The following is a 24,166-nucleotide window of genomic DNA, read 5'->3' as shown; positions in this document are numbered from 1 at the left end:
CAATGCAATATTCTTTTCAACAATGTGACCCACCAGATGCTTGTGTCTTCCTTCTCCAATGAATGCCTTCGTCCACCCATCCAATCCTTTTCCGATCTTCTTCAAGACTAGTGCCCAAAAGTCTTCCCTCTTCAGATCCCTTGCTAAGGGCAAGCCTAAATTCTTCATTGGTAAAGACTCAACTGGGCATCCCATGATTTCCGCCATTCTACTCAACCTATCATGCAAAAGATTTCCCCACTAATGTACTCTTCTTCAAGTTAATCCCAAAAACCATTTCAAACAAAAATGATGGAACACAAATTCACCATTTTATTCTCCTCTCCTGAAGGAAAAAGATGGTATTGTCTGCAAATTGTATGCGTGATACTAAGACACGATCTCTTCCTATCTCAAAGTTGTCCAATAAATGCCTCGAGTGCCGTATCAACCATCCTACTCAGCACGTCAACAACTACGGTGAACAAGAATAGAGATAAATGATCCCCTTACCTTAAACCCTTCGAAGCTTCAAAAGTTCTCCCTGGTTTCCCATTCAATAGAACCGAGAGATTGGATGAAGCAAGACAACATAAATTCATTTTCCCCATCTCTCGCCAAAACCTGGTTTCACCAAAACAAAATCCAGAAATTCCCATTCAACATGATCACAAGTCTTCTCAAAATTGGCTTTAAAAATCACCCCTTCCCTATTCTTGGCTCTATACTCCAAAACCACTTCATTTGTAATCAAAGCTACATCCAAAATGTTATGGCCCTCTATAAAAGCACCTTGATTCTTATAAATACTGTTGCCCAAAACCACCCACAATCTTCTAGATAAAACTTTAGCCAAACTTTATACGATGAAGCAACCAAACTAACCGGTCTAATATCACCAATGTTTAAGGAGTTGACTTTTTTTGGGATTAAACAGAAAAGAGAAGCATTTGTACATGCATTGACAATCACATTTTAAAAAAATTCCTCAAAAACCTTCATTACGTCCCCTTTGTTCATCTCCCAATAATCATGAAAAACTGCCACAGTGAAACCATCCAGAGTTGGAGACTTGTCTCTCTAAATCAAAGACTACCTCCTTGACTTCCATTTACTTATTCAAAAGGTCTTTCTAGCAAAGCAGAACTAGTACTACTTATTGAATGCCAATCAAGACCTTTAATCCTCGGCCTTGGAATCCCATCCAAGAAAACAATCTTGAGTAAAATGAAAGGATTTCATTAACATTCTAATCCTCTCTATTCACCACCTTACCTGTAGTTGCCTAATTCTTTTCTTGCTTTGCTTGTCATTTGCCACCTTATGAAATAATTTAGAAGTATTGTCTCCACTAGTAACCACTACACTGATTCTATATAAGCCACTTTCTTAAATTCAATCTTTCCCTCATGAGTGCCTCATCCACTCTCCCCTAGATTCAAGACAGTCAAGTACCTCAATCTTTTTCGCAATCTCACTTTTCTTAACTCTTAAATCTCCAAAAACTTCTCTATTCCACTATTTTAATTTTCCTGATCATTTTCAAAATTTTCATGAATTTGAAACCTTGCCATCCATTAATCCTACAACACTCTCATCATTGTTTAAAATTCATTTTGGATGAAGGGTCATCCAACCACATATTCTCGAATCTAAATGGTGTAGGGCCCCACTTAAGAGGATTGCTTTCCATGACCAATGGGCAATGATTACAAAGCACTCTAGGAAGTACCTTTTGCCTTACACTAGGGAATGACTCTTCCCAACCCAATGAAAATAACAATCTGTCTAATCTGTTGCAAACCAAATTTTTCTGAAAATTGGACCAAGTAAATGAAACACTCAACAATGAGGGATCAATCAAATCGCAATCCCTAATGAAAGTATCAAAGTCTCTTGTGGATTGATACACGATTATCAACCTAACTATATGTAGCATCAGTTTGGTATACATTACCAAACCAAACTAAGCATTGTGTCCCACTCAAGTCAGGTTGTCTACATGAATCTTTTTTCGCTTTTCTTCTTTGTCAAAGGGTATATGCTTAGTTAAATTAAACAAATTCATATGTTTTTTAATGATGCATCCCATGTAAGTTTAGGTCTTCCCCTTCCCGTAACATTCCCATTTATGGTGATCATATCAATCTTCTTTACTGTTGCATCTATAGGTCTTTGTTACACTCAGTTTGGTATACATTATTGAAGGTAATAGTTGTTAAAAGCATTGTATTCGGTTTATTCACACAACACAGAAAGGTTGCACCCACAATTGGCCTCCACTGCCACCCCATTGGTTTGTGCCCAAAATTTATACTAATGCATCCTCCTTTACAAATTGATGATTTTGGAGAAGATAAACCAGAAGGGGATGGGATCAAAGATGTTGACAAAGACATAAGCTTTTCATCTAAATTGGGACATCTTAGATTAAAGTGTTGGCAGTGCTTCTTTAAGGGGGGAAAAAAAACAAAAGAGGTTGATGGGATGGAGAAGAAGTTGGTAGTGCTGGTATTGGCATTTCGAGTTGGATTTGTTTGTAGCGAATGCTTTGGTACAATTTTATGGGAGTTGTCAATGCTTGCAGTCAAGGATTCAGTGGAAGTGATGTGAGAAATGTTGAAAGATGGTGGTAGTGGTTTGCATGAGGGAGGGAGGGAGGGAGGGAGTTAAGTAGATTATGTACTACTAAGTTAATTATAAGAGTGTATTTTTTTGGAATACTATAAGTTTATTTTTAAGTTAATTACAAATAGTATTAATTTGGAGTAAAGATTTAATGGAAATTTTTTTGCTTATTACTTCAAAACAATTACATTATTAATTTTTTAAGTTACAAAATAACATTGTTTGGATTGAATACTTAAAATGGATTCAATTTGGTTGGTTTGAGTGTTTGGTCACAAGAGGGGAAAGGAGAAAGAATAGTGGGATCCATCTACTGTGGAATTATAATTTTGTACAAGGACCAAAGTGTGAAAAGTATATGTTTGTCAATATTTATTAATCTACAACTCTAACAAGGGAAGTTAGTGTGATTTCATAAACCATGAGGGTGGTCCACATGTAATTGTCAAAAATCTCAGGGTAGATACATCTAATTATCCCACATACTTTTTTTTCTTTCCAAATTTGGTGCAATGCATTTATAATCCATGTTAAACATGCAATTTGCTTATGTTGTACCTCTCTCTTGTCTATTTTTTATGAAATGTGAAATTTACTATGATCCTGATGTTGTTCATGCCTTTTAAATTAAACCTTTAGGGGGCGGCCACCTTTTGGAATTCAAGGAAAGGTTCTACTACCTTTTGAAGATAATCCTTGGTCAAAAATTGGTGTAAGATTTGATAAACCCATACCTGATGGGGTTGACCTTGGGGCCCTATGTGAGGGAGGTCATGGATTCTTTTGCAATGGTAAAGACCTAATGTGCTATTAATTTCTGTTTCCCAGGTTCTTGTTAATTATGTTTTGTTCTCATAATTTCTTACTCTCTCTCTCTCTCTCTCTAGGTAATGATCTTCGTCTGGAAACTACAGGGGTGGAAGATTTGGACAAGTTACTCATTAACATGTTATTTGAGGTGGGGTTTTCATTTTGTTTGAATAATTGGGTCTGTTGTATGTCAGTTTTATGCTCATCACCAATTCATGAGCTTCTCATCTAACACCATTTTTTTTTTCTTGTTCAGACTGTGTTTAGTGAGAGCAGAAGTTCTCCATTTATTTTGTTTGTGAAAGACGCCGAGAAGTCCATTGTAGGAAATTCAGAATTATTTGCAACATTTAAAAACAAACTTGAGAAACTCCCTGATAACACCGTCATTATTGGTTCACACACTCAGACTGACATTAGTAAGGAAAAGGTAATTATAGTCTAATTTTGAGAAGCTCCTGTTATGGTGACTTTAGTTTGATTTTTGTTTAAAAAAGCGAAGGAGAGTATTTATAAGCATGAGAGTCAAGCTTCTTCTAAAATGCTGCAAATGTTCTTTACATTTTTGATGATTTTGGTTTTGAAATAAGGAAAGTCAAAATGGTGTTCATTCTTAAAATTGTATTTCTGAATTAGATTTAAAAGGTTTGCATCCAAAGTAGATCTTTGAAGAAAGGAAAAAGGCAGAGAGTTGGAATAAGTGCTCACCAGACTAGTTGCCTAATTTCTTTTAATATGTAGAGTGGAAAAGAAACCCAAAACTGTTAATATTGTTAAGTTTGTCTTCTGTTCTAGATTCATTAGTGAAGTCCCAGGCCTTCAAAGGGGAATTGTTTTATGAAATACTATTAAAATTGTTCAATTAATCTTGAGGTTGAAACTTGGCCTACTAATCTTGAGGCAGTGGATTCAAAACCAAGGGCAGCCACTTGGTGCCAATTATGCCAAAAGTTAGGTTTGTAGACTGTACCCAATCTACTCCTAGACCCCCATCAGATGGGGACTAAATAGGGTTTACTTTTTTTTATTATTCGAATTGTTATACTGCACTTATTTTTCTATGTATTAGAGTGACGCAGACCTTGGAAATCCAAGACTCCACAGTCTAAACCTGAATTACTTTTTCTTGTAGCCTCTCTTAGGAGAGACTCATGGCTCGAAACTCGAATACCTTAAAAACCATACCTTTGTTGGAAATCCAAGACTCCATGGTCTAACCTGAATTACTTTTTCTTGGAACCTCTCTTAGGAGAGACTCATGGCTCGAGCCTCGAATACCTTAAAAACCATACCTTTTTTGTGGGCCCAACAAGTTATGAAAAACTATCTATTAGCTTACCTCATAGTATCTTCGTAAACAAATTCCATTTGCTTCTCTTGCAGTCACACCCTGGTGGTTTGCTTTTTACAAAATTTGGCAGCAACCAAACTGCTCTTCTTGACTTTGCTTCCCCGGTAATGTTTACTCTTTTTGACTTGGCTTTCCCCATAATATTTTTCAGTTGCAGTGTTGAATGCTTTGTTTCTAATTGTTGCATATCCATGTGTTGTAGAACATTATAAGGGAAGAGAGAGAAAAAGGGAGAGAGGAAGAACACAAGGGCCACAACCCTAATCACATTGGTTATAGCCTTAAGCTCAATATTATAAATCCAAAATTGTCTAATACAATGTCAAAAACCTAATATTTATAAACCACTAACCATAATTAAATTAGGAAACTAAATCCTAATAAAATAGGAAAAGTAAATATTAAAGAATACTAAATACTAAACAGAATATCAACTATAATAAGGACAATAGTTAATAAAATTGTAAATGAGCCCTTTGTTCTTTCTTTCTACTGTCTTTTTGTTTAATCAAGGATGGGAATGGGACTTATTCCCATTTCGCCGTAAGCACGGACACTTTTAAGAAGGTGGCATGTTCATTTCCGTCACTCATTAAACACTTCTTGGCACTCATCCAAATGTGTCCTATAATTTTTTTGAATGATTTTATATCCGGACATTCTTCATACACTATGGGGGACATATGTGTCCATCACTACACACATGAAACTACTAAGAAGTTCGAACAAAATAACTTAAAGACACAAACAATGTAGATTTATAGGAACTAGTATTTTGTTATATTTTGTTATCTTTGAATGATATATTCATATATATGACTAATAATAAATATATAAAGCTCTATATTTTGTGTGTGTACTCCATGTGGGGTGTTTTGTATTTTTAAAAAATTGTCATGCTGACGTGTTTGTGTCGGGTCGTGTGTCCGTGTTCATGCTTCTCACGTATTTCGCCATATTTATCGTGTAGTTTTGATAATGGGAATACCATTTGTACTTGAATGAGATAACCTTATATGGTGGGTTCTCATTACGATACAGTGGGGTGGTATTCTCATTCCCATTCTCATTCTATTTGAGCATTTTTTGGTTGATAAAGTTAGTTTGTAATTGATTCTATTATTTGTTTACATATAGTATTAAACCAAATATAAAAGATGAAAATGAGGTTTTCTTTTTTTGATCAACAACAAAGAATATCAATTGAAAAGTAAAAAATTACAAAAGGAAGGAGGACAAGGTGCTATCCCAAAGAAAAGGAAATGGTATCATTCACATTCTACAAGTGAGACACAAATTCTGTCCATTCCAATCACAAAACCGTCAACTAATCATGCCTCTCACCCCGTTAACTATTCTACCCAAGAGAACTGCCACTAGGGTAAAAAAGAAAAAGGAGAGGATTTTCCTGGCTTCCCATTTACAATAAGTGACATGTTTCATGTCGAAAGACAACTCCAAATTCACCACCTCCATCTCTCTTCGTATCCCTCCTTTTGCATCACAAAATCCAAAAATGACAATCTACATGATCATATGCTTTCTCAAAATCAATCTTAAAAATGAGACATATCTTCCTCAAATCCCTATATTCTTCGATCAATTCATTTGCCACCAAATCTATATCTAAAATTTATCGACCCTTCACAAAGGCACCCTAAATTGTAGATACAGTATCCCCCACAGATATGTCCTTTATCTTTTAGACAAAACCTTCCCCACAATCTTATAAAGAGATGTAATAGGCTTGTAATCACTAATCTTAATGAGTTCTCTTTTTTAGGAATTAAGCATATGAATGATGCATTGGTGTATAATATAAAGACTCGCATCAAATCCGCCTTCACCACCTCCCAACATTCTTGGAAAACTGCCATGGAAAACCCGTCTGACCCTAAAGCTTTATCTCTCTCACAATCAAATACTGCCTCTCTAATGCCTTCAATCCTTGGTCTCATCACCTCCCCTTCCAAGTACAATTTGAATAAAAATTATAAAATTTATTAGCAATTTGATCTCTTTCCACAATTACAATTTAACTCACCTCAAGTCTTTTGATGAATTTCATTTTCATTTTCCCATATGCAACCTTTTGAAAAAACTTTAAATTAATGTCGCCCTCCTTCATCTGTTTTAATTTTCCTTTTTGAGCCCAAAAAATTTGTTCCCTAAAGATTATCGTTTCCAATTTTAATTTTAGCTCCTCCCTTGCACTCCTCATTGAGTCATCCAAACCCTCCTTAACCTCAATAGCATCCACCTCTTCAAGTCAACGACTAATGTCGCTCTTTGTGAACTTCAAGTCACCAAAGACATCCCCATTCCATTCCTTCACTTTATCCTTGATCATTTTCAAGTTCTTCATAAATTTAAAACATTCCCATCCTTGACACCTATTGTTGGTCCACCAATCTTAAAATTATCTTTGAAGAAGTGATGCCCCCATTTGAGAGGTCAACTCTCAAATACCACCGGACAATGATCAGACCTGTCTCAAGTTCGGGGAAAACTCTTCCCATCCCAATAAAAAGAAAAACCGGTCCAATCTACAGCGTACTAGATTTTCCTAGAGGTTACCAAGTAAACATAACATTAAACAAAGGAGGATACACTAGAACACACTTTCTTATAAATGAATCAAAATCCCTCGTACCTCTATTAGTTGAAGTTCCATTAAGTTTCTCCTAGACCAATCTAACTGCATTAAAATCTCCTCAAACACACCAATTTGGAAAGCACAACCATAAAGTCCAAATAATTCCTCCCACTATTCCATTCTCCTAGAAGGTGAATTAGGGCCATAAACCACGATCAAACACCATTGATTATTGTCATGGTTTCCAAACCTAATTGATAATGAAAGCTCCCCCATAATAGTCTCACAATCTAAAATAATTCTCTCACCCCATATAATCAAAATACCCCCAGATGTACCACAAGATGGCAAAGAAGCCTATTTCCTATGTTTAGTTCCCTAAATGCTCTTAATAAAATTCCTATCACTTTCCTCCACTTTAGATTCTTCGAACATTACAATAACTGGTTGTGAGGTTTTCTTTTCAAGCCATATTCCTAGCATGTCCAAACTTTAAATGGGAATATTTGATTCCTTGGTATTCCTAGATATCTATACCCTAGTTTGAGACGTTGATTCCTGAACTCACCGTTAGTTTGTATGGATCCTTGTGATTAGGATGCATCATTATTTATTTCATTCTACTTGTTATTGCCTAGTTCCCTTCATTGAGAATTTGCTTATCATTGATTTGAATTGGAAGAGAAGGGTTTCGATCTGTGTCCTTAAGTCAATTTGAGTATGTAATAATCTCCTTTGTCCCTTTATGGTTTCAATCTCAAGATATCCTGTCCTTAAGTCAATTTGAGTATGTAATAATATCTCGTTTGTCCCTTTATTTTGGCGGTCCTTCCTCCTTTTGGGGGGTGAAAATGATCGTCACAATTAACTTTTCCCTAATTTTGTTACTCCATTTGAGATGCCTTATATTCAGTACTTTCCTCTTCTTCTTCTTTTTTTTTTTTTTTTTATTGTCCCGCGGCATCTTGACTAATTTTTAAAAAGGAAAAACCCATTGACCTGCTGTGAGATTTTTGGATTTGGCATTGAAACCAGAAACCAGCTAAGATAAAATGAATCCTTTTTTATTTTTGCAGTTATAATCTACAATTTTCCTTACAAGTTTTTAAAGTGTTTTCAAAAGTTTAATACTTTTTGTTGATCTTTTCCTTGTGGTAGTACTAGTTTTTAAAATGTTTTTCAGCACATTTTCCCAAGAGCTTCCCATTTGATTCCGGATCATTCCCTACTTCATCTTTTCTGTCTTTTCCTAAGCCATTTTTCACTTTCATCTCCCACTTCAGCTTCCCATTCTGGTTAATGTAGTTAGTTCGTGAGTGTCTGGGATGAGTAAGAGAGAGGATATAGAGGAGAGGTGCATAAGGCACATATATACTCAAGTTGATTACATTCATGTCTGCAGTTCTGCTAACAAACAATCTTGTTTCGGTGATGTTTAATTAAAGTTCACCTAGAAGTGATAATCTACTCTCCCTTCAATATATATATATATTATCTTTTTGTAGTTTTTGATTCTATAGTTTTTTTTTTTTTTTGTTTTTTTGGCTGGGTTTTTGATTCTGTAAGTTTTCTGATCGTAGGCATTCTTTGTAATGTCTTCGCTAAATGAGTCAGAGTACATAAGGCATTTGGTTTGACATTTTTTCATTATGTTTGACTGAACTGGTTCTCCTGCTGCTTGTGCTTGTCTTAGCTTCCATTTGCAGAGGGTCAGAGACTTGATATTATTGTAGTTTGTTTTCTCAGGATAGTTTTGGGAGACTGCATGAGAAGGGGAAGGCGGTTCCCAAGGAAACAAAGCTGACAAAACTTTTCCCCAATAAAGTAACCATTCACATGCCACAGGTATGTCCTTGCTGTTCTGGGAAAATCAGTTGGCTTGTGTTTTTTACAATATGTAATAGTAGGTTATAAGCCATTGCAGGATGAGGGACTTCTTGTGAGCTGGAAGCATCAATTGGATAGAGATGCTGAGACTCTTAAAATGAAGGGAAATCTGAATCAGCTGTGTACGGTGAGCAATTCTTTTATAACTAGATTATTGAGTATTATGAAGTCGTCTTGTTTTTTAACATTATCAAATTAGTGTATATGTTTGCTCTATGGATGGAGTTTCAAGTTTCCTCCACAAACTTATTAAACTTTCTAGTCTTGCTCCAAATGGTTAAGTCTTTGAATGTTTAGTTTTATACTAATACACCTAAATTTACTCCATGAAATGGGACATTGACTTCAGACTAATTCCTCGAACTTTATAGAATTCCAACTTATAGTTAACTTGAAGACCTTTAAACTTAATTTTTCAATTGATGTTGTCTTTGATTTTTAACTTCTTGGGCATTTAAGTTTCAAAATATCGTGAAATGCAACACATCAGTGTTGACATCATTGTCATGCTGTTTATTAAAGGGAAAAAAATTAAAGGGAAAGAAAAGAAAGACCTTTTGTCATTGTATTGTTATGTATCTATGTCTTGGCAAAAGGCAATAAAGGAATCTAGGAATGCCCAGGCTCTAAGCATGTTAAAAAATTTCATACTTTGTTTTATAGTGTAGGGTATTTTCTTCAAGGTTTGATGCTTAAAGATGTCACATTTAGAAATGATTCACATTTATAATCTGCTGTTTTTGTCTTGCATAGGTCCTGAATCGGATTGGGTTGGAATGTGATGGATTTGAGACATTGTCCATCAAGAACCAAACACTTACAAATGAAAGTACGTTTTGGTTTTTGTCACACAAGGAAATCCAGTATTGCCCTTATAAATGAATAATTCCTGAATAAACAATAACTTAGTAAAATTATGTATTGGCATGTATTGAAGGTGCAGCGAAGGCAATTGGGTGGGCTTTGAGCCACCATTTAATGCAGAACCCCAAAGCTGATGCTGATGGAAGGCTTGTTTTGTCTAGTGAGAGGTAATAGAGATCTTGCCAGTGTAAATTGGAGTATTTGTTACTATGTGTTTGATACTGACATATTGCAATTCTGGCAGCATCCAGTATGGGATTGGAATTTTACAGGCTATCCAGAATGAATCCAAGAGCTTGAAGAAGTCGCTAAAGGTATTATTTTTGGATTGTGAAGTCCAGATGTATGTTTATAAAATTTTATTTATACATGCATAAATATAAAGGAAATTCTGGTGTGAAGCTTTTTCTTAATTTCTTTTCTAGGGTTACATATTAATTAATGGTTAAGACCTGGCCTAATAACCTTAAGGTTATGGTTTCAAGTCTTGGGGCCACCACTTTGTGCATTATGCTAAAGGTTAGGTGTGTACTCAATGTTTTCCCTCCCAAACACACATTAATGTGTACTAATTGGGCGTTGTTTTTTTTTGTTTTTTTTTAATCTCAGGATGTCGTGACAGAAAATGAATTTGAGAAAAGACTTTTAGCTGATGTTATTCCACCCAGTGACATTGGACTGACTTTTGATGATATCGGAGCTCTTGAAAATGTCAAGGACACACTAAAGGAGTTGGTGATGCTCCCTTTACAGAGGCCTGAGCTTTTTTGCAAGGGTCAATTAACAAAGGTTTTCACATCTCTCCTTTTTTCAGCGTTGATAATGGTTGCCTTAGCTGAAGAATAGTTTAGGCTATAACAAATTGTGGTGTTCGTATGCATCATGTAGTTTTGGTTAAAATGTTTTCTGTGGTCTACGGTGCGGATGAGATTATTAAAAAATAAAATAAAATAAATTATAAATGTACACTTGTTTGAAATCACCAGCTTTTTCTCTTTCAATCAATGATTCTTTGACAAAATATGGTTGGTTATCTAATTTATTGTACTATTTTTTTATTTTTCTCTGTTCTGGTGCAAATGCTTTTGTTGACCATATTCCTGTAAACATCATTTTTTGATGTGTTTCTGCTGAATGGGTATTGTTGACCTATGTTTGGAGTCAGGCACCGCACATTTTCATGCATGAACACGACACTCTAATTGCTTATTGATACCATATGCTTTGAAGTAGTCTATAGAGTATATAATTATTCTAAAACTGGCATATAAAGATCTGTGTGTGTGTGTGTGTGTGCGCCCATGGTTTTATGATTCATGTCTGGTATATTGTGTTTTTTGCCCTTACCAGATTTTGGCACTTCCTTTCTGTTGGTTTTTTTAGAGATGATTTTATGAGTCACCAAGAGTATGTAATTCTGATGCTTTGATTTACAGCCATGCAAGGGTATTCTTTTATTTGGGCCCCCTGGAACTGGAAAGACAATGCTTGCAAAGGCTGTGGCCACTGAAGCTGGTGCAAACTTCATCAATATTTCTATGTCAAGCATCACATCTAAGGTTAATATTGATCAGGAGATTCTATTAACTATGGTTATATCTCTTTGATGATTTCACCTACTAGTTTTCAACTCACTTCTGTCCCCATCTTACTGCAGTGGTTTGGCGAGGGTGAAAAATATGTGAAAGCTGTCTTCTCACTAGCTAGTAAAATTGCCCCTAGTGTTGTATTTGTTGACGAAGTATGCTCTGCTTATGACTCCTTTAGGCCGTGTTTGGATCATGATTTATGGATTTAGATAGGAATTCGGAAAGGGAAAGGAAAAGCCGAGAGAAATGTGAATGAAGCATAAGCTAATTTTTTCCTCCACTTGCTTTGCCTTTTTCTTTTTTCTTTGAACATCCCTATCCAAATCTTTGATCTAAACACAGCCTTAATATTTTGGATTTTGATTTGCGTCAACTTATTGAATCCTTTTGCTTGTCTTTTTTTTTCTAAAGGTTGATAGCATGTTGGGCCTGAGCGAAAATCCAGGGGAACATGAGGCCATGCGTAAGATGAAAAATGAATTTATGATGAACTGGGATGGCTTGCGAACAAAAGATACAGAACGAGTTCTGGTACTTGCAGCTACAAACAGGCCATTTGATCTTGATGAGGCTGTTATCCGAAGGCTGCCGCGTAGGTAAAACCACAGTTCAAAATGGGCCCAAAAATTAAAATGCTGACTTATCTTTGCCCCTGCATTTGGGAGTTTTTTAGGTTGTGACGTGTGTTTTTCAAATAGATTGATGGTCAACCTGCCGGATGCTCCAAATAGAGGAAAGATATTGAAAGTGATCCTAGCCAAAGAGGATTTGTCTCCCAATGTTGATTGGGATTCAATCGCAAGTATGACAGGGGGATATTCTGGAAGTGACCTTAAGGTAGCTTTTGGTCTCTTTTTTTCCTCGCATAACATGAACTCTTATTATTGTTGATGCGTGCTGTGTTTCTGCCACACTCAAAAGTAAATTTTTTACATTGCAGAACCTATGTGTAACCGCTGCCCATTGCCCAATTAGAGAGATTTTGGAAAAGGAAAAGAAGGTTTGTTTCTTTCGGTTAATGAATAAGCAGCTTATTGAATTGGAAATAGAATGATATCATTTGTGTATGGTAACAACTGAAATTATACTTGTGCCATAATCATATTTACTGCCCAAATGTTTGGTGATTGTTGTCCTCATCAATGTGTTTTCCATTTTATTTCTGGCTGGGAAATAATTAAAATGAACACTGAAAATTTGACAGGAGCGAGCTGCAGCACTATCCGAAGGTAAACCCGCTCCAGCATTGAGTGGCAGTGCTGATATCCGTCCTTTAAACATGGACGACTTCAAACATGCTCACGAACAGGTAAAGAGGAAACAACTGAAGATTACATATGATTTATAATTCACTCAATCATCTTATATTATTTCAGTTTTATTTATTTTATTTTATTTTTGAACTCGCCTTCTTACCCATTACCATACTAGGTTTGTGCAAGCGTTTCATCTGAATCTATAAACATGACGGAGCTCTTACAGTGGAATGAACTCTATGGCAAAGGGGGTTCTAGAAGGAAGAAGGGTCTCAGTTACTTCATGTGAAGGCTTGTCATCTCTGTACAAATGGTTCTTTCTCTTCCTCAACTCTCTGTACTTTATTTTCTCCTCTCTCCTATAGGCCAAGCTTAGTCACTGCTCTCTCAGAGCTGATGTGAAGCCATTTTGTCTTTAAAATTAGGTTAATTAAGCTACATTTTTATATCGTTTACTTACAAGATAGTTGGTATGAAGGTTGTATAGCCTTGCAAATTTTGGCATCGCTTAGTTTTTGTTTGGTCCCTCCCATCTCCTTGTTCTCGATGTGAAGAGAACCACTGCTCTATTCTAGTGAAGAAAAAAATAATAATAAAATAAACAAATAAAAATCTATAGTTTGTACACATATTTGTAGTCAATTCTTAATGATGATCTTTAGAATCCAATCAAACAATAAGAAATCTGCATGGTTATGATTTGTACTTTTTTTGGTATTTTTCGAATGCATGTTTAATTATGCGTGCTAACAAGTGTTTGTTTATGCAAGCTTATGAAATTTTGTTATGCAACAATCATCCTCAGTAGGTATACATTTTTCTTTTCTTTTTTCTGCGATCAACTCTCTGATTAGTCCCAATCACAGACCGCTGACCTTGGTGTACCAATATTAATACCATCACCAATACTTATTTTCATTTTTTAATTTAGAAGTAATACCTGGCAGATACCAAAAATGCATAATGTTTCTTTGCACCAATTTTTCCCTTTTCATTCGAAGTTCAGTCCTAAATTTGGTTTTGGTGTGGTTTTTGTTTTTGTTTTTAGACAAAATTGGAAAAAAGAAAACCTATTTGACAAACTAATATTGGAAATATTTTTTGTAGACATTTCATTTTTTAGGAAACAGTTGTAAGTTAATTTTGAATTTTTAAAAATTGTTTTTGCACCAATATGAAAAGGATGGATGTTTTCAACCATTTAAAAAAATTTTGCTTGAAATAAATAAATAAAGGGTCAATAAGGCATAGTCCGCCTTAAGGTTTCTGACAAATGTATAGATTTGCCATCTAGTGTTTGAAATTACACCGACCTCCTCTTTTAGAATGAGTTGTTGAGTAGGGGATGGAAAGTAACATATTGTAAATTTACTACTTTTTAACTGTCCACCAAATTCAATTTCCATTGTACAAAATTCGTTCTCAAAACCCAAACTATATCATTTATTATTCCATATCTAATGCCATCTATCTAGATCTAGTAACCAAATTATGTTTCTTACTTCTCCATGTGACGAGATTGCCTTCAACAAATGTGCAATATCTAGAAAGTAATCGTTTGTTAGTGATTGATCCAACTCAATCCGCATTAGTAAATGCCTTCACACTAAGATGTCTATGTTTTGAAAAATAGAGACCCTTTTTAGGAGAAGCCTTCACGTACCTCAGAATTCTTGAGTTCAATGAGCCTAAGTACACCATATGTCGTGATTATAAGCACTTAGTTTATTTTATTTTATTTTCATCCCAAGGTTGAAGTGCTTGGTACCTGTGTCACTTTGCAAGCACAACTCATTTTGATCACGAAAAATCCACACTTCTCTTGTAGATGTGGGCACCGTCAATATCCCACCATCTAGGCGGGAACCAGCAATATTTGATCCTTGGGGATATGAGATGTTGGAAATTGGATCAAAAAAACAGATGGGCACCAAATGATATGTCATTCGCATGTTGAAACCTCCGCGTGGGAAGTTATTTTATTATATTTTTCAAAAATTTATTAAAACTAAATTTGTTAAAGTAGAATTAACATTAAAATAAAAAAATTACTTGGCATTTTGGGCTTTTGGTGAAAGGTCACTCAACTTTTCTTGCAAAGAGGATAAGCTAAAATGTTTTTATTCATTAAGGACAAATATCATAATATCATTAAAATATGACAAAAATACTCAAAGTTTTACTAGTTTCTTCCCCCACCATCTTAGGCTACCACCACCGCCAGTGACTAGCCACCAATGACCACTACCTTTAGCGGTCGTCGAAGATTGCTTTCTGACCATTGATCACTGGCCACCATTTTTCAAATGAATCTCCAACGGCCATTTTTCAATGACAACCACCACCACCACCACTACCCTATAACCACCACTTAGCAAATAACAAAAAAAATTATTTAAACCTCACTATTTTATAGACAATAAAAATTTACTCTATTATAATAATAAAATTTTACTGTATCAATGACAGTGGAATTTTACTGTGTCAATGACAGTAAAATTTTACTATATGAATTTAACATTTAAATGATAAAAAATTTCAACATCGTTTCAACATCACCAATCAACACACTTAGAGCATTTTTTCAAGTGACTCTTTAAATGAGGCTTGTTATAGCTAAGATTATCATATTTTAGTCACTTCAATGAGCTAGCTATTACAATAGCTATTTTAACAAAATTCTTCAAGACTAGTTACATTTGAAGGGTCTTAAGAGGCTCTTTAAACAACTTGTGTGTATAAATAGATAAAATAAAGAAGAATTACTTTTTTTTTTTTTTTTTGGGTATTTTAGCTAGTGAAAAATGAAGAGTACATGATTTTACCATTGCTAGTAGAAATATTAAATAAAAAAAATTATCAAAACATTTCTAGAGTAAAATTTTACTCCATGTTGATAGTAAAATTTTCTTGTTTGCTACAAAAACGGAATGGACAACTCAAATGGCCTTTTTCTAACAGATCTATGGTCGTTAGTCTCATATTTGAGTTTGTTAATACCAGATCTATGACGATGAAGGTTGATGGTGAAGATGGTGGTCGTCGATGATAGATTTGATACGGCAATTTATAGTAGAGATAGTAAGTAGCGCCAACTATAGACATCTCATTTTGACTGACCTTAAGACCTAAACATTTGGATGCTTCCTAATGATAAAAATAGTACACTTTGATGAATAAGTATGTCTGGGCCACTATTCGGCTCGTTCAACCACTTTTTATTCCCAAAAACCATTTTCCATCAAAACATCTATCATTTTAGTATCTTTTAGAAAGATGAGGAGGACAGAGACCCAATTAAAATTAAGGGCTGGTTTGGCATAGACTATATAATCCATCTTTTTATCTTTTTTCCATCACATCACCTCTCTACTTTTCTGCACATCTTTTCGTAAAAAGACAAAAAGTGCACTTTTTTAGGACACGCCAAACCAATCCTAAGTTGACAAATTTTACAAACAATAGCCAAACTTATGATCCAAAATGTCAATTGGGGTTTAATGGGGCTTTCTTGTGTAACAAGAGAATCCAAGAATTGAAGTGTGGACCCAAAATCATAGTAGGCTCGCAAGCTTTTCTACTTAAGACCACATATCTTTGGTCTACCCATAGATTCCACTTGCGCCCAAATTATAGGTTTACGGCCACACAATTTATGTTGTGCGACTGCATAACCTTTGTGTAGTTGTACATGCAAAAGTGTGGCCGCATAAGGATCTCAATATTTGCATATTCGATTTTGGAAGATCTTATTGCCTTATCAGAAGAGAGGCACTACAAGATAAAGTGTATACTCATTAATTTTAGCCCTAATATGCATAAATTTGCTCCCTAAGGCTCCTAGGCCTATATATACCGCCTACCTTCCTCCTTTTTGAGAGAGAGAACTCAACACAGCCAACATCTGCCAATTTTACTCCCTGGCACATACAAATCCAAAAATACACGTACATATTCGCATATAAAACAAGCTAGGCAATGCTTAGTCAAAGAAAATGTAACATCCCAAATTTTATTACTCGAATGCCATTACCATATTCCTTATTAGGGTCTATTTCCATAATCATAAAGCGGAAGCTACAATCATTCACTTAAATAATCAATAAATATTCTCTCTCACATATATAATGATGAAGCATTTAATTACAATTGAAGAAATGCCCTTAGGCATACAATTTACATAAATAAACGGAGCTTAACCCATAACAAATACAATGGCATTCAACCTACACAAAAGAAACCTTGTGATCGAAAACATGAGACAAACTTCTCAACCCAAGTGAAGTCCTTCGTGCCTGCATCTGAAAAAGGTTTAACAATGTAGGATGAACATAACATCCAATAGGGGTCCCAATAATTATTATTAATACAGCCTAGACATGTATATGATCATGAATGCTCCATATGTTACATATATAAGTAATGTTCTCTTTTCATATCCAAAATATGCAGATACATAGGTATACTTTTCCTTAAAAAATAAAATATTAGTTCTTTAATATTTTAAAAGGGACCAATGTCCTTAACTTTCCATTTCATCTTCAATAACTTAAAGAGATTTCATCACTTTCCAACATTTGAAAATCATTTGTTAAAATATTTCCCGTTTCCCTAAGGTAAATCAATTAAAGCCATGACAACAACCATACTACAATTAAACAGTAACGATTTCACATAAATTATAAATAGCTTACAACCATCTATCACATCATACAACTCACACGAACTTCAACTACCATTCCAATTCACAATACTCTATTAAGACATTTCCCATATTTTCTGGTCATAAGCATAAGGGTAAAAGGGTCATCCACTACAACACATACACATATATAAACAACAGAATTCTCACATAACACAATCCGGCTTCGTCAAGCCATAACCATCCTCTTTACCAGGCACTACCTGGAAGGAACTTCATTAGAAACGCATCACTTTATCAAACGCTAGCTAGAAAGAAATTGGTACCTCTCATTCGAAGTGTATCCCACTTTACCAGGCGCTAACTGGAAGGAAATTTGTACCTCTCATTCAAAGCGTAACCACTTTATTGGCTGCTAACTGGAAGGAAATTGGGACCTCTATATAGCACTCTCATCACATACCACATCAATTGCGTAATTAAATAATCAAAACTACATAACACATAAGAGCATCTCCAATGGTTGTTGCTATATTGCCATTGCTATTGCTATAATTTGGCAATAAATAGTGCTATTTTGCCAAATTATAGCAATGGTGCTCCAATGGTCATTTGCTATTTTAGCAAATCCTAATTAACTTTCCCTCTAAGTTTGTATGTGTTGTTTGGATACAAGTTTTTTTGTAATTTTATTTTTGTTTATTTTTTGTCTTTTGTGATTTTTTTTAACTGTTTGTAAAAAAAATTATATATTTATATTATTCCCGACTAGACAAATATAAAAATTGAAAAAATTGGGAAAAAAAATATATTTAATGAAAAAAATGTATTTAATCTTTTTATTGCCTTCATTTCAAAAATAGTCAACATTATACATTGCAAAAATAATATTACCATTCTGTTGTAGAAAAAACTCAAAAATACAAAAAAAAAAGAAATTTCATTACCAAAAAAAAAAAATGACATTGTAAATAAAGACTAACAATTACATTAAAAAAATAAATGACATTGCAAAAAAATACATTATCCCGTAATTATTCATCAGGAGGCATGGGAAAATAGTAATTTGGGCTGCTGACATTTGAGGACCACTTGGCAAATATCTCATTTTTTTGCATTGTGTAATACGCTTTCGTCTGAGGGTCCAAAAGAGAAATGTCCGTAGTCATTATCTCATGTTCTTGTTTTTTGATCTTAAGTTCTTTCATTCCCTGCAGTGCTTGAATCCTTCTTTTTTCTCTTTCATCTTTTTTCTTTTCCTTCTCAGCAAGGTGTTGGTTAAATGTCTCCAATTGTATGCTTATTTTTTGGACTTCAACTTCAACGACTTGATTTCTCCGAAATAATTCTTTTGAAGCTTTCCTACCCATAGGTCTTTTACCCCTTGCAGAGACACTGCCCTCACCAACAGTTGGATTGTTACCAACACTTGAACTGGTGTCATCTTCAAGAGAAATACAGTTATCCGTAGGAGAATCGGGGGCTGAATCAAGAGAAAACGGTATATGTATCCTTGACTTCACCGTGTTCATAGGAGCTTAATCTTGCCACCTGATATTGTTTTGCAAGATTGGCCAACAATGTTCAAAAACAAAATATTTGTTTTCATCTTGATGGTATAATAATTTTGCTTGAAGCATTTGTATCAATAAAATATTAAATTAATTAATTAGTTAAATTTTATATAAGACAAAATAAAAATAAAAAAAAACTAACATAATAAATGAAGATGAAATCTTACTATATCAACTTGAGACATCCCACTTGGGTGTAGATTTTCGATTTGCGCTAAACACCCACGAAATTTGTTGCAACGTTTCATGATTACACCCCATCGAGATGAGATAGACACTTACGTTCTTAAGTGATCATTCTGCAATGAACAATAATTTTCAAAAATTCTTCCCCCAAAATGAGCATGAGATTGTGAATTCCCAACAATTGGGTCTTCAGTAATGTGATACAAAGCTCTATAAATTGTCACATCTTCTTGAGTGGCGAATGATTTTTCTCTCTTTATTTTTGATGAACCTTCCATAATGATTGTGTGAAAAAACTAAGAAGAAAATAATTTGTAAAGTTTGGTGTGAAATGAAATTCAGATGAAGAGAAGAGAAAAGAAAAATGTAATTTGAAATGTTTGGTGTGAAATGAAATTGAGATTAAGAGTTTTTATTTATAGAAATACAAAATATGACCGTTTGTAGAAAATGACCGTTAATTTATAGTTGTTCTTTGAAAGAGAAAGAAAAAGAGTCGTTGCTCAAACCCATGTGCATTCCAATAACAAAATTGCACTGTTGGATTATATAATCCAACAGCTCATCTATCTATCTATCTAGAACAATCCATGTGCATTCCAATGTCTATCTATCTATCTATCTATCTATCTATCTACCCTCTAGAACAATCATCTCCCAAGTCTGTTTATGACACCAAGCTCTCTCTATATCTATCTCTCTGCTCTCTCTTCATTCCTCTCACCAGTCTTCATCTCTCTCTCCTCTTTTCTCCTCTCCTCTCCTCAGATCTTCCAAATCAAACCCTAACCAAGCCATTCTTCCTCAAACTCTCTCTCTCTCTCTCTCTCTCTCTTTCTCTCTTAGATACGGAAGCTTCCTGATCTCACGCCTCTGCAAGCTACACAAACCTCCTTTTGTCGTTGTGGATTTATGTAGTTTTTTCTCAATCTAAAATAGAGAAAAATTATATCAGCTTAGATCTGACCCACACGCATGAGATGATAGTGGTTTTTGTGTCAGAACGCACAAAGAAGACCGCGTGGCCGTCGATTTAGCTCCTCCGGCGAGTCAAAGCTCAATTTCATGAAATACCAAGAAAATTAGGAGTCCATTCATAGAATATATATATACATACCTTTAGTAGTAGCTTTCATAGAAAATATATATATATATATATACCTTACGCAGAAGCTTTCATTTTCTCCATGTGCTTGATCTCTTTATCTCTCTCCCATGTTCTTTTTTTTTTTAGTTTTCCATATATATATGTATGATATATATATATATATATATATATAATGTATCTATATGCATATCATGTTTAGTTTTGAGTTTAATTAATTTGAATACTCTCATCTCTGTTCTTTGTCTTTATAGGTATATATATCATCAGATTTGAGGGTTTTTTTTTTGTTGTTGTTGATGACGATGATGATGATGAAGAAGATGAAGCCAAATTCCTTTTCAAATTGTAGGTATTTTTTATGATATTATCTTGCTCAAATTCAATTTATTTTTATTTTTATTTTTGAAATTCATTACTTGAAATTGTTGAAATTGATTCATTCATATTATTGATTTTGAAATTTTTAGCTTTAGAAATTTTTTTTTTTTTTTTGGGTGAATGTTTGCTTTTGTTTTGGAAAATACTTGCTAGGAAGGATGATGAGGGAGGCAGGGAGGGGGAAACGGTTGGTTTTGGTGACTTGGCAACTTTGGCAGCTACTAAAGCTTATGCCATATTTGACACAAGTTTTGGCATTTGACAAAGATAGCATGTAGCGATCCCAATTTTTCCACTTCGCTGAGTATGTCGAGGATCAAGCTGCCCGGTCAGCTCGCGGGGGTCCAGGGGGCAATGCTCCTTGGCGGGTCCAAGGGCAGTGCCCTGGCGGGGATCGAGCTACCCGGTCAGCTCGCGGGGGTCCAAGGGGAACGCCCCTTGGCGGGTCCTAGGGCAGCGCCTTGGCGAGGTTGAGGGATAGCGCCCCCAAAGCAAAAATGTAAAATGCATTAGAAGTTACTTGTTCACTCGAGCGACCGTTTATGCGCTCAAGCAGAGAATGTTAGGTTCCACAAGTTTGACCTATCTGCAAAAGTACTGGGAAAGTGTATGTGACGCTCCAGCGGGGCTTTTCATGCTCGAGCAAACCATATTATATCAGTTCATGAATCTGATATTTAGATCACTTTTGTATATCTCTCTCTAAAAACTCTTTCCTCTCTCTTCTCTCTACATTTCCCTATGCCAAATTGGATCAAAAGCTTGATTTCTCTTGATCCATTGGAGTTCTGCCATATGTTATTCATCAAAGTTGGTTAACTTCTCGAGGGCTTCGTTGTGTGCAGTGAAGATCGAGTTTCGACACTGTTGATTTTGAGGGTTTCATCTCATTTCTTCTTCAAAACTTGAGGTAGGGATTTTCTTAGAGTTATATATATTTTTGTAAGATCTATATGATTTTGAAATCATCTTTCAATAGCTTTGAAAATTGATTGTTGATTCAAGAAGTTGAGCGATTTTGAAAGTGGGTTTGTCTCTTGTTCTTTTAAAATGATCTTATGAGTTTTGATCTTCATTGATTGAAGAAAAGATGATTTTGGAAATTTTCTTTCGAAAGATTTGAGTTGTATAGTTTTGATGAGAAAACCTAGAATTTGAAAAAAAAAATTTAAAGAGACTGAAAACCCATGAATGATATTGTTATATTATTTTGTGTGTTAAAATAAATGGATGTTTGGAAAATTTCTTATTTATATTTATATAAATGATGAATTTCAGGGAATATGAGAATTGTTGTTCATTTTGGAAATTATTATTCAAAACGTTGAAATAGTCTTGAAATAACTAATTGTCGAGGATACTTGAGAAGAGGGAATTGTGTTATTCCTTGGATGATGAATTGGAATAAAAGTATTTATATTCATCTTGTGAAATTGACATATCAATTCATTTGATTACATTAAACTTTGAAAGTTGATTTGAAAACTTGCATTGAGAAAAGAATGTTGAGAAACAAGTTTTCATGGAATGGTTTTGGGGTAAATACGTTGGTAAGTCTTGATAGGTGGTGTAGATGATATTGAATAAGTTGACCTGAGAGTCTGAGGTGAAAGACCAAAAATCCGTGCGGATAGGTGTCGAGCCTTCCGGTTAATACCGGTAAAAATGACAATTTGGTAGTACTTGTATAGTCTACTTGCAGTCACCGACCTAGGACAGAGTCGTATTTACTGCTCTTGAAATAAATTGTTAAGTTTTGAACAATTGAAATTGCATGATATTATTGAGCGTGATGATTTTCAAAAGATGAAAATGTGATTTATCTTCAAAAAGCGCATAGCATGGCATGTGCATTTCATCTCTTGAGACTTGTATAAAATGTATATACTTTGCTAGAATTTCCTACTAGGCTTTATGCTCACCTACGAGATTTTTGTGCAGGAAAAGATGTGGTGATCCCACCAAACTAGAGGCATGGAAGTATGTGTGTTAGGAGTACAATGCTCTCATTTTGCTGTGACTCTGTGTGTAAGCCAAGGGCTGTGTTTGTGTGGGTTTGAATAATCGTTTTGCGTAACCAGGCTCAAGCCTTGGAAACTTGTAAACCCTTGGGGGTATTTACATGTTGGATTAATGTATTGTTGCACGAAGAACTATTGTATCATGTAATGTAAGTTTGGAGATTTATATATGGTTTTCCTTGAAAGAGCCATGATTGTTGTCTTATCATTTGGGCTAGAAATTTGGGGCGTTACACAGCAGCTGCCGAAACTTGCCATTGGAGAACACTTTTCACTAACACCTGCTATAAAATGGCTTTGGCATCTCCAATGGCAAACCATTGAAGATGCTCTAAGGGTTTGATTCACGTAGTTCCACATCAATTCTACAACAAACAATGCAATCCTTTACCGATTGTCAAAACAGATATCTTTACACAATTTATTTTAATATAAATAACATTCAACCTATAAATTTGATCAACCACACATCTTATACAATATTCTTTAAACCATTTGCAATTCTCATTACTTGCCCAATTTATAATTCCTTGATACTCGTTATTGTCCCATCTATTGACAGAATTAAATTCAATCCTCTTAAGTGAATATAAATCTCAAATTTTCCCAATTCATACCATTCTAAAAGAAAATTAAGGCTTTTCATTTTAATGTATCAACATGCTTCAAACATTCCATAAATCAACATATCCAAAATTGCCAAGTTAAATCATAAAATCCAACACATATAGATAGGTATTTCTGACCATTTATCAATTTACATTATTTTCTAATTTCTCTAATTTATTATAAACTTCAACAATTTCATTTAAAACTTGAACTCTCTATACTTATCATTTTCTCAATGAATAAAATTTCAATTTCAATTTTCTCAAATGATTCAACAACTCTCTATTTTTCCAAAATCACATGGTTCCAAGAATATCAGGGTTTCTCTGTAAGAATTTTAGGGCTTTTCCATTCCAAGCTTGCCATATGTTCTAAAATCTTACATAAATCACAATACATGATGAAATACTTAATAAATATCAAACACAACACTAGCCTTAACTCATATATCACATGCTTTGAAAATCTCTAAAATTTATGTAATGAAACTACCACATATCCATGTATAACAGTTACAATAAAAAAAATCAAAGAAATTCTCACCTCTTGAAAAGAAGAAGAGAACCAAGCTCAAAACCCCCCAAATTTGAACTCGTTGGAAATTGATCTCCATTGTTTAAAATGTAGTCATCGACACGTTCGTCGTTTTGGTCTTAAGAACTACTATCTAAAACTCAATAGATTTTGG

At 34.6% G+C, this 24,166-nt stretch overlaps 1 protein-coding gene across 22 annotated transcripts in view; it reads left to right on the top strand.

The window, feature by feature from the left end:
- Positions 1-23,060, top strand: part of LOC114256741 (uncharacterized) — a 35,566-nt gene extending 12,506 nt beyond the window's left edge. For 3 of the 22 annotated variants that reach the window (XM_082909359.1, XM_082909349.1, XM_082909367.1), the window contains 17 exons: positions 3,247-3,398; positions 3,495-3,565; positions 3,674-3,847; positions 4,801-4,872; positions 9,111-9,209; positions 9,289-9,378; positions 10,005-10,080; positions 10,189-10,282; positions 10,360-10,429; positions 10,725-10,904; positions 11,552-11,674; positions 11,773-11,856; positions 12,116-12,300; positions 12,403-12,541; positions 12,645-12,704; positions 12,909-13,013; positions 13,136-13,665. In XM_082909359.1, coding sequence (XP_082765485.1) covers positions 3,247-3,398; positions 3,495-3,565; positions 3,674-3,847; positions 4,801-4,872; positions 9,111-9,209; positions 9,289-9,378; positions 10,005-10,080; positions 10,189-10,282; positions 10,360-10,429; positions 10,725-10,904; positions 11,552-11,674; positions 11,773-11,856; positions 12,116-12,300; positions 12,403-12,541; positions 12,645-12,704; positions 12,909-13,013; positions 13,136-13,249 — 1,888 coding nt within the window. In that variant the 3' untranslated portion in view covers positions 13,250-13,665. Of the gene's footprint in view, positions 1-3,246; positions 3,399-3,494; positions 3,566-3,673; positions 3,848-4,800; positions 4,873-9,110; positions 9,210-9,288; positions 9,379-10,004; positions 10,081-10,188; positions 10,283-10,359; positions 10,430-10,724; positions 10,905-11,551; positions 11,675-11,772; positions 11,857-12,115; positions 12,301-12,402; positions 12,542-12,644; positions 12,705-12,908; positions 13,014-13,135; positions 13,666-20,721; positions 20,816-21,693; positions 21,759-22,789 lie in introns of those variants that run through there. The other 19 variants (XM_082909358.1, XM_082909348.1, XM_082909366.1 and 16 more) reach the window with 15 other exon arrangements.
- The last annotated feature ends 1,106 nt before the right edge of the window (positions 23,061-24,166 follow it).

The sequence above is a fragment of the Camellia sinensis genome, chromosome 15 (assembly GCF_055761805.1).
Source record: "Camellia sinensis isolate YWXY chromosome 15, ASM5576180v1, whole genome shotgun sequence".
NCBI lineage: Eukaryota > Viridiplantae > Streptophyta > Magnoliopsida > Ericales > Theaceae > Camellia > Camellia sinensis.
Note: the sequence above shows the minus strand (reverse complement) of the source record. Positions and strands in the feature narration are given on the sequence as shown.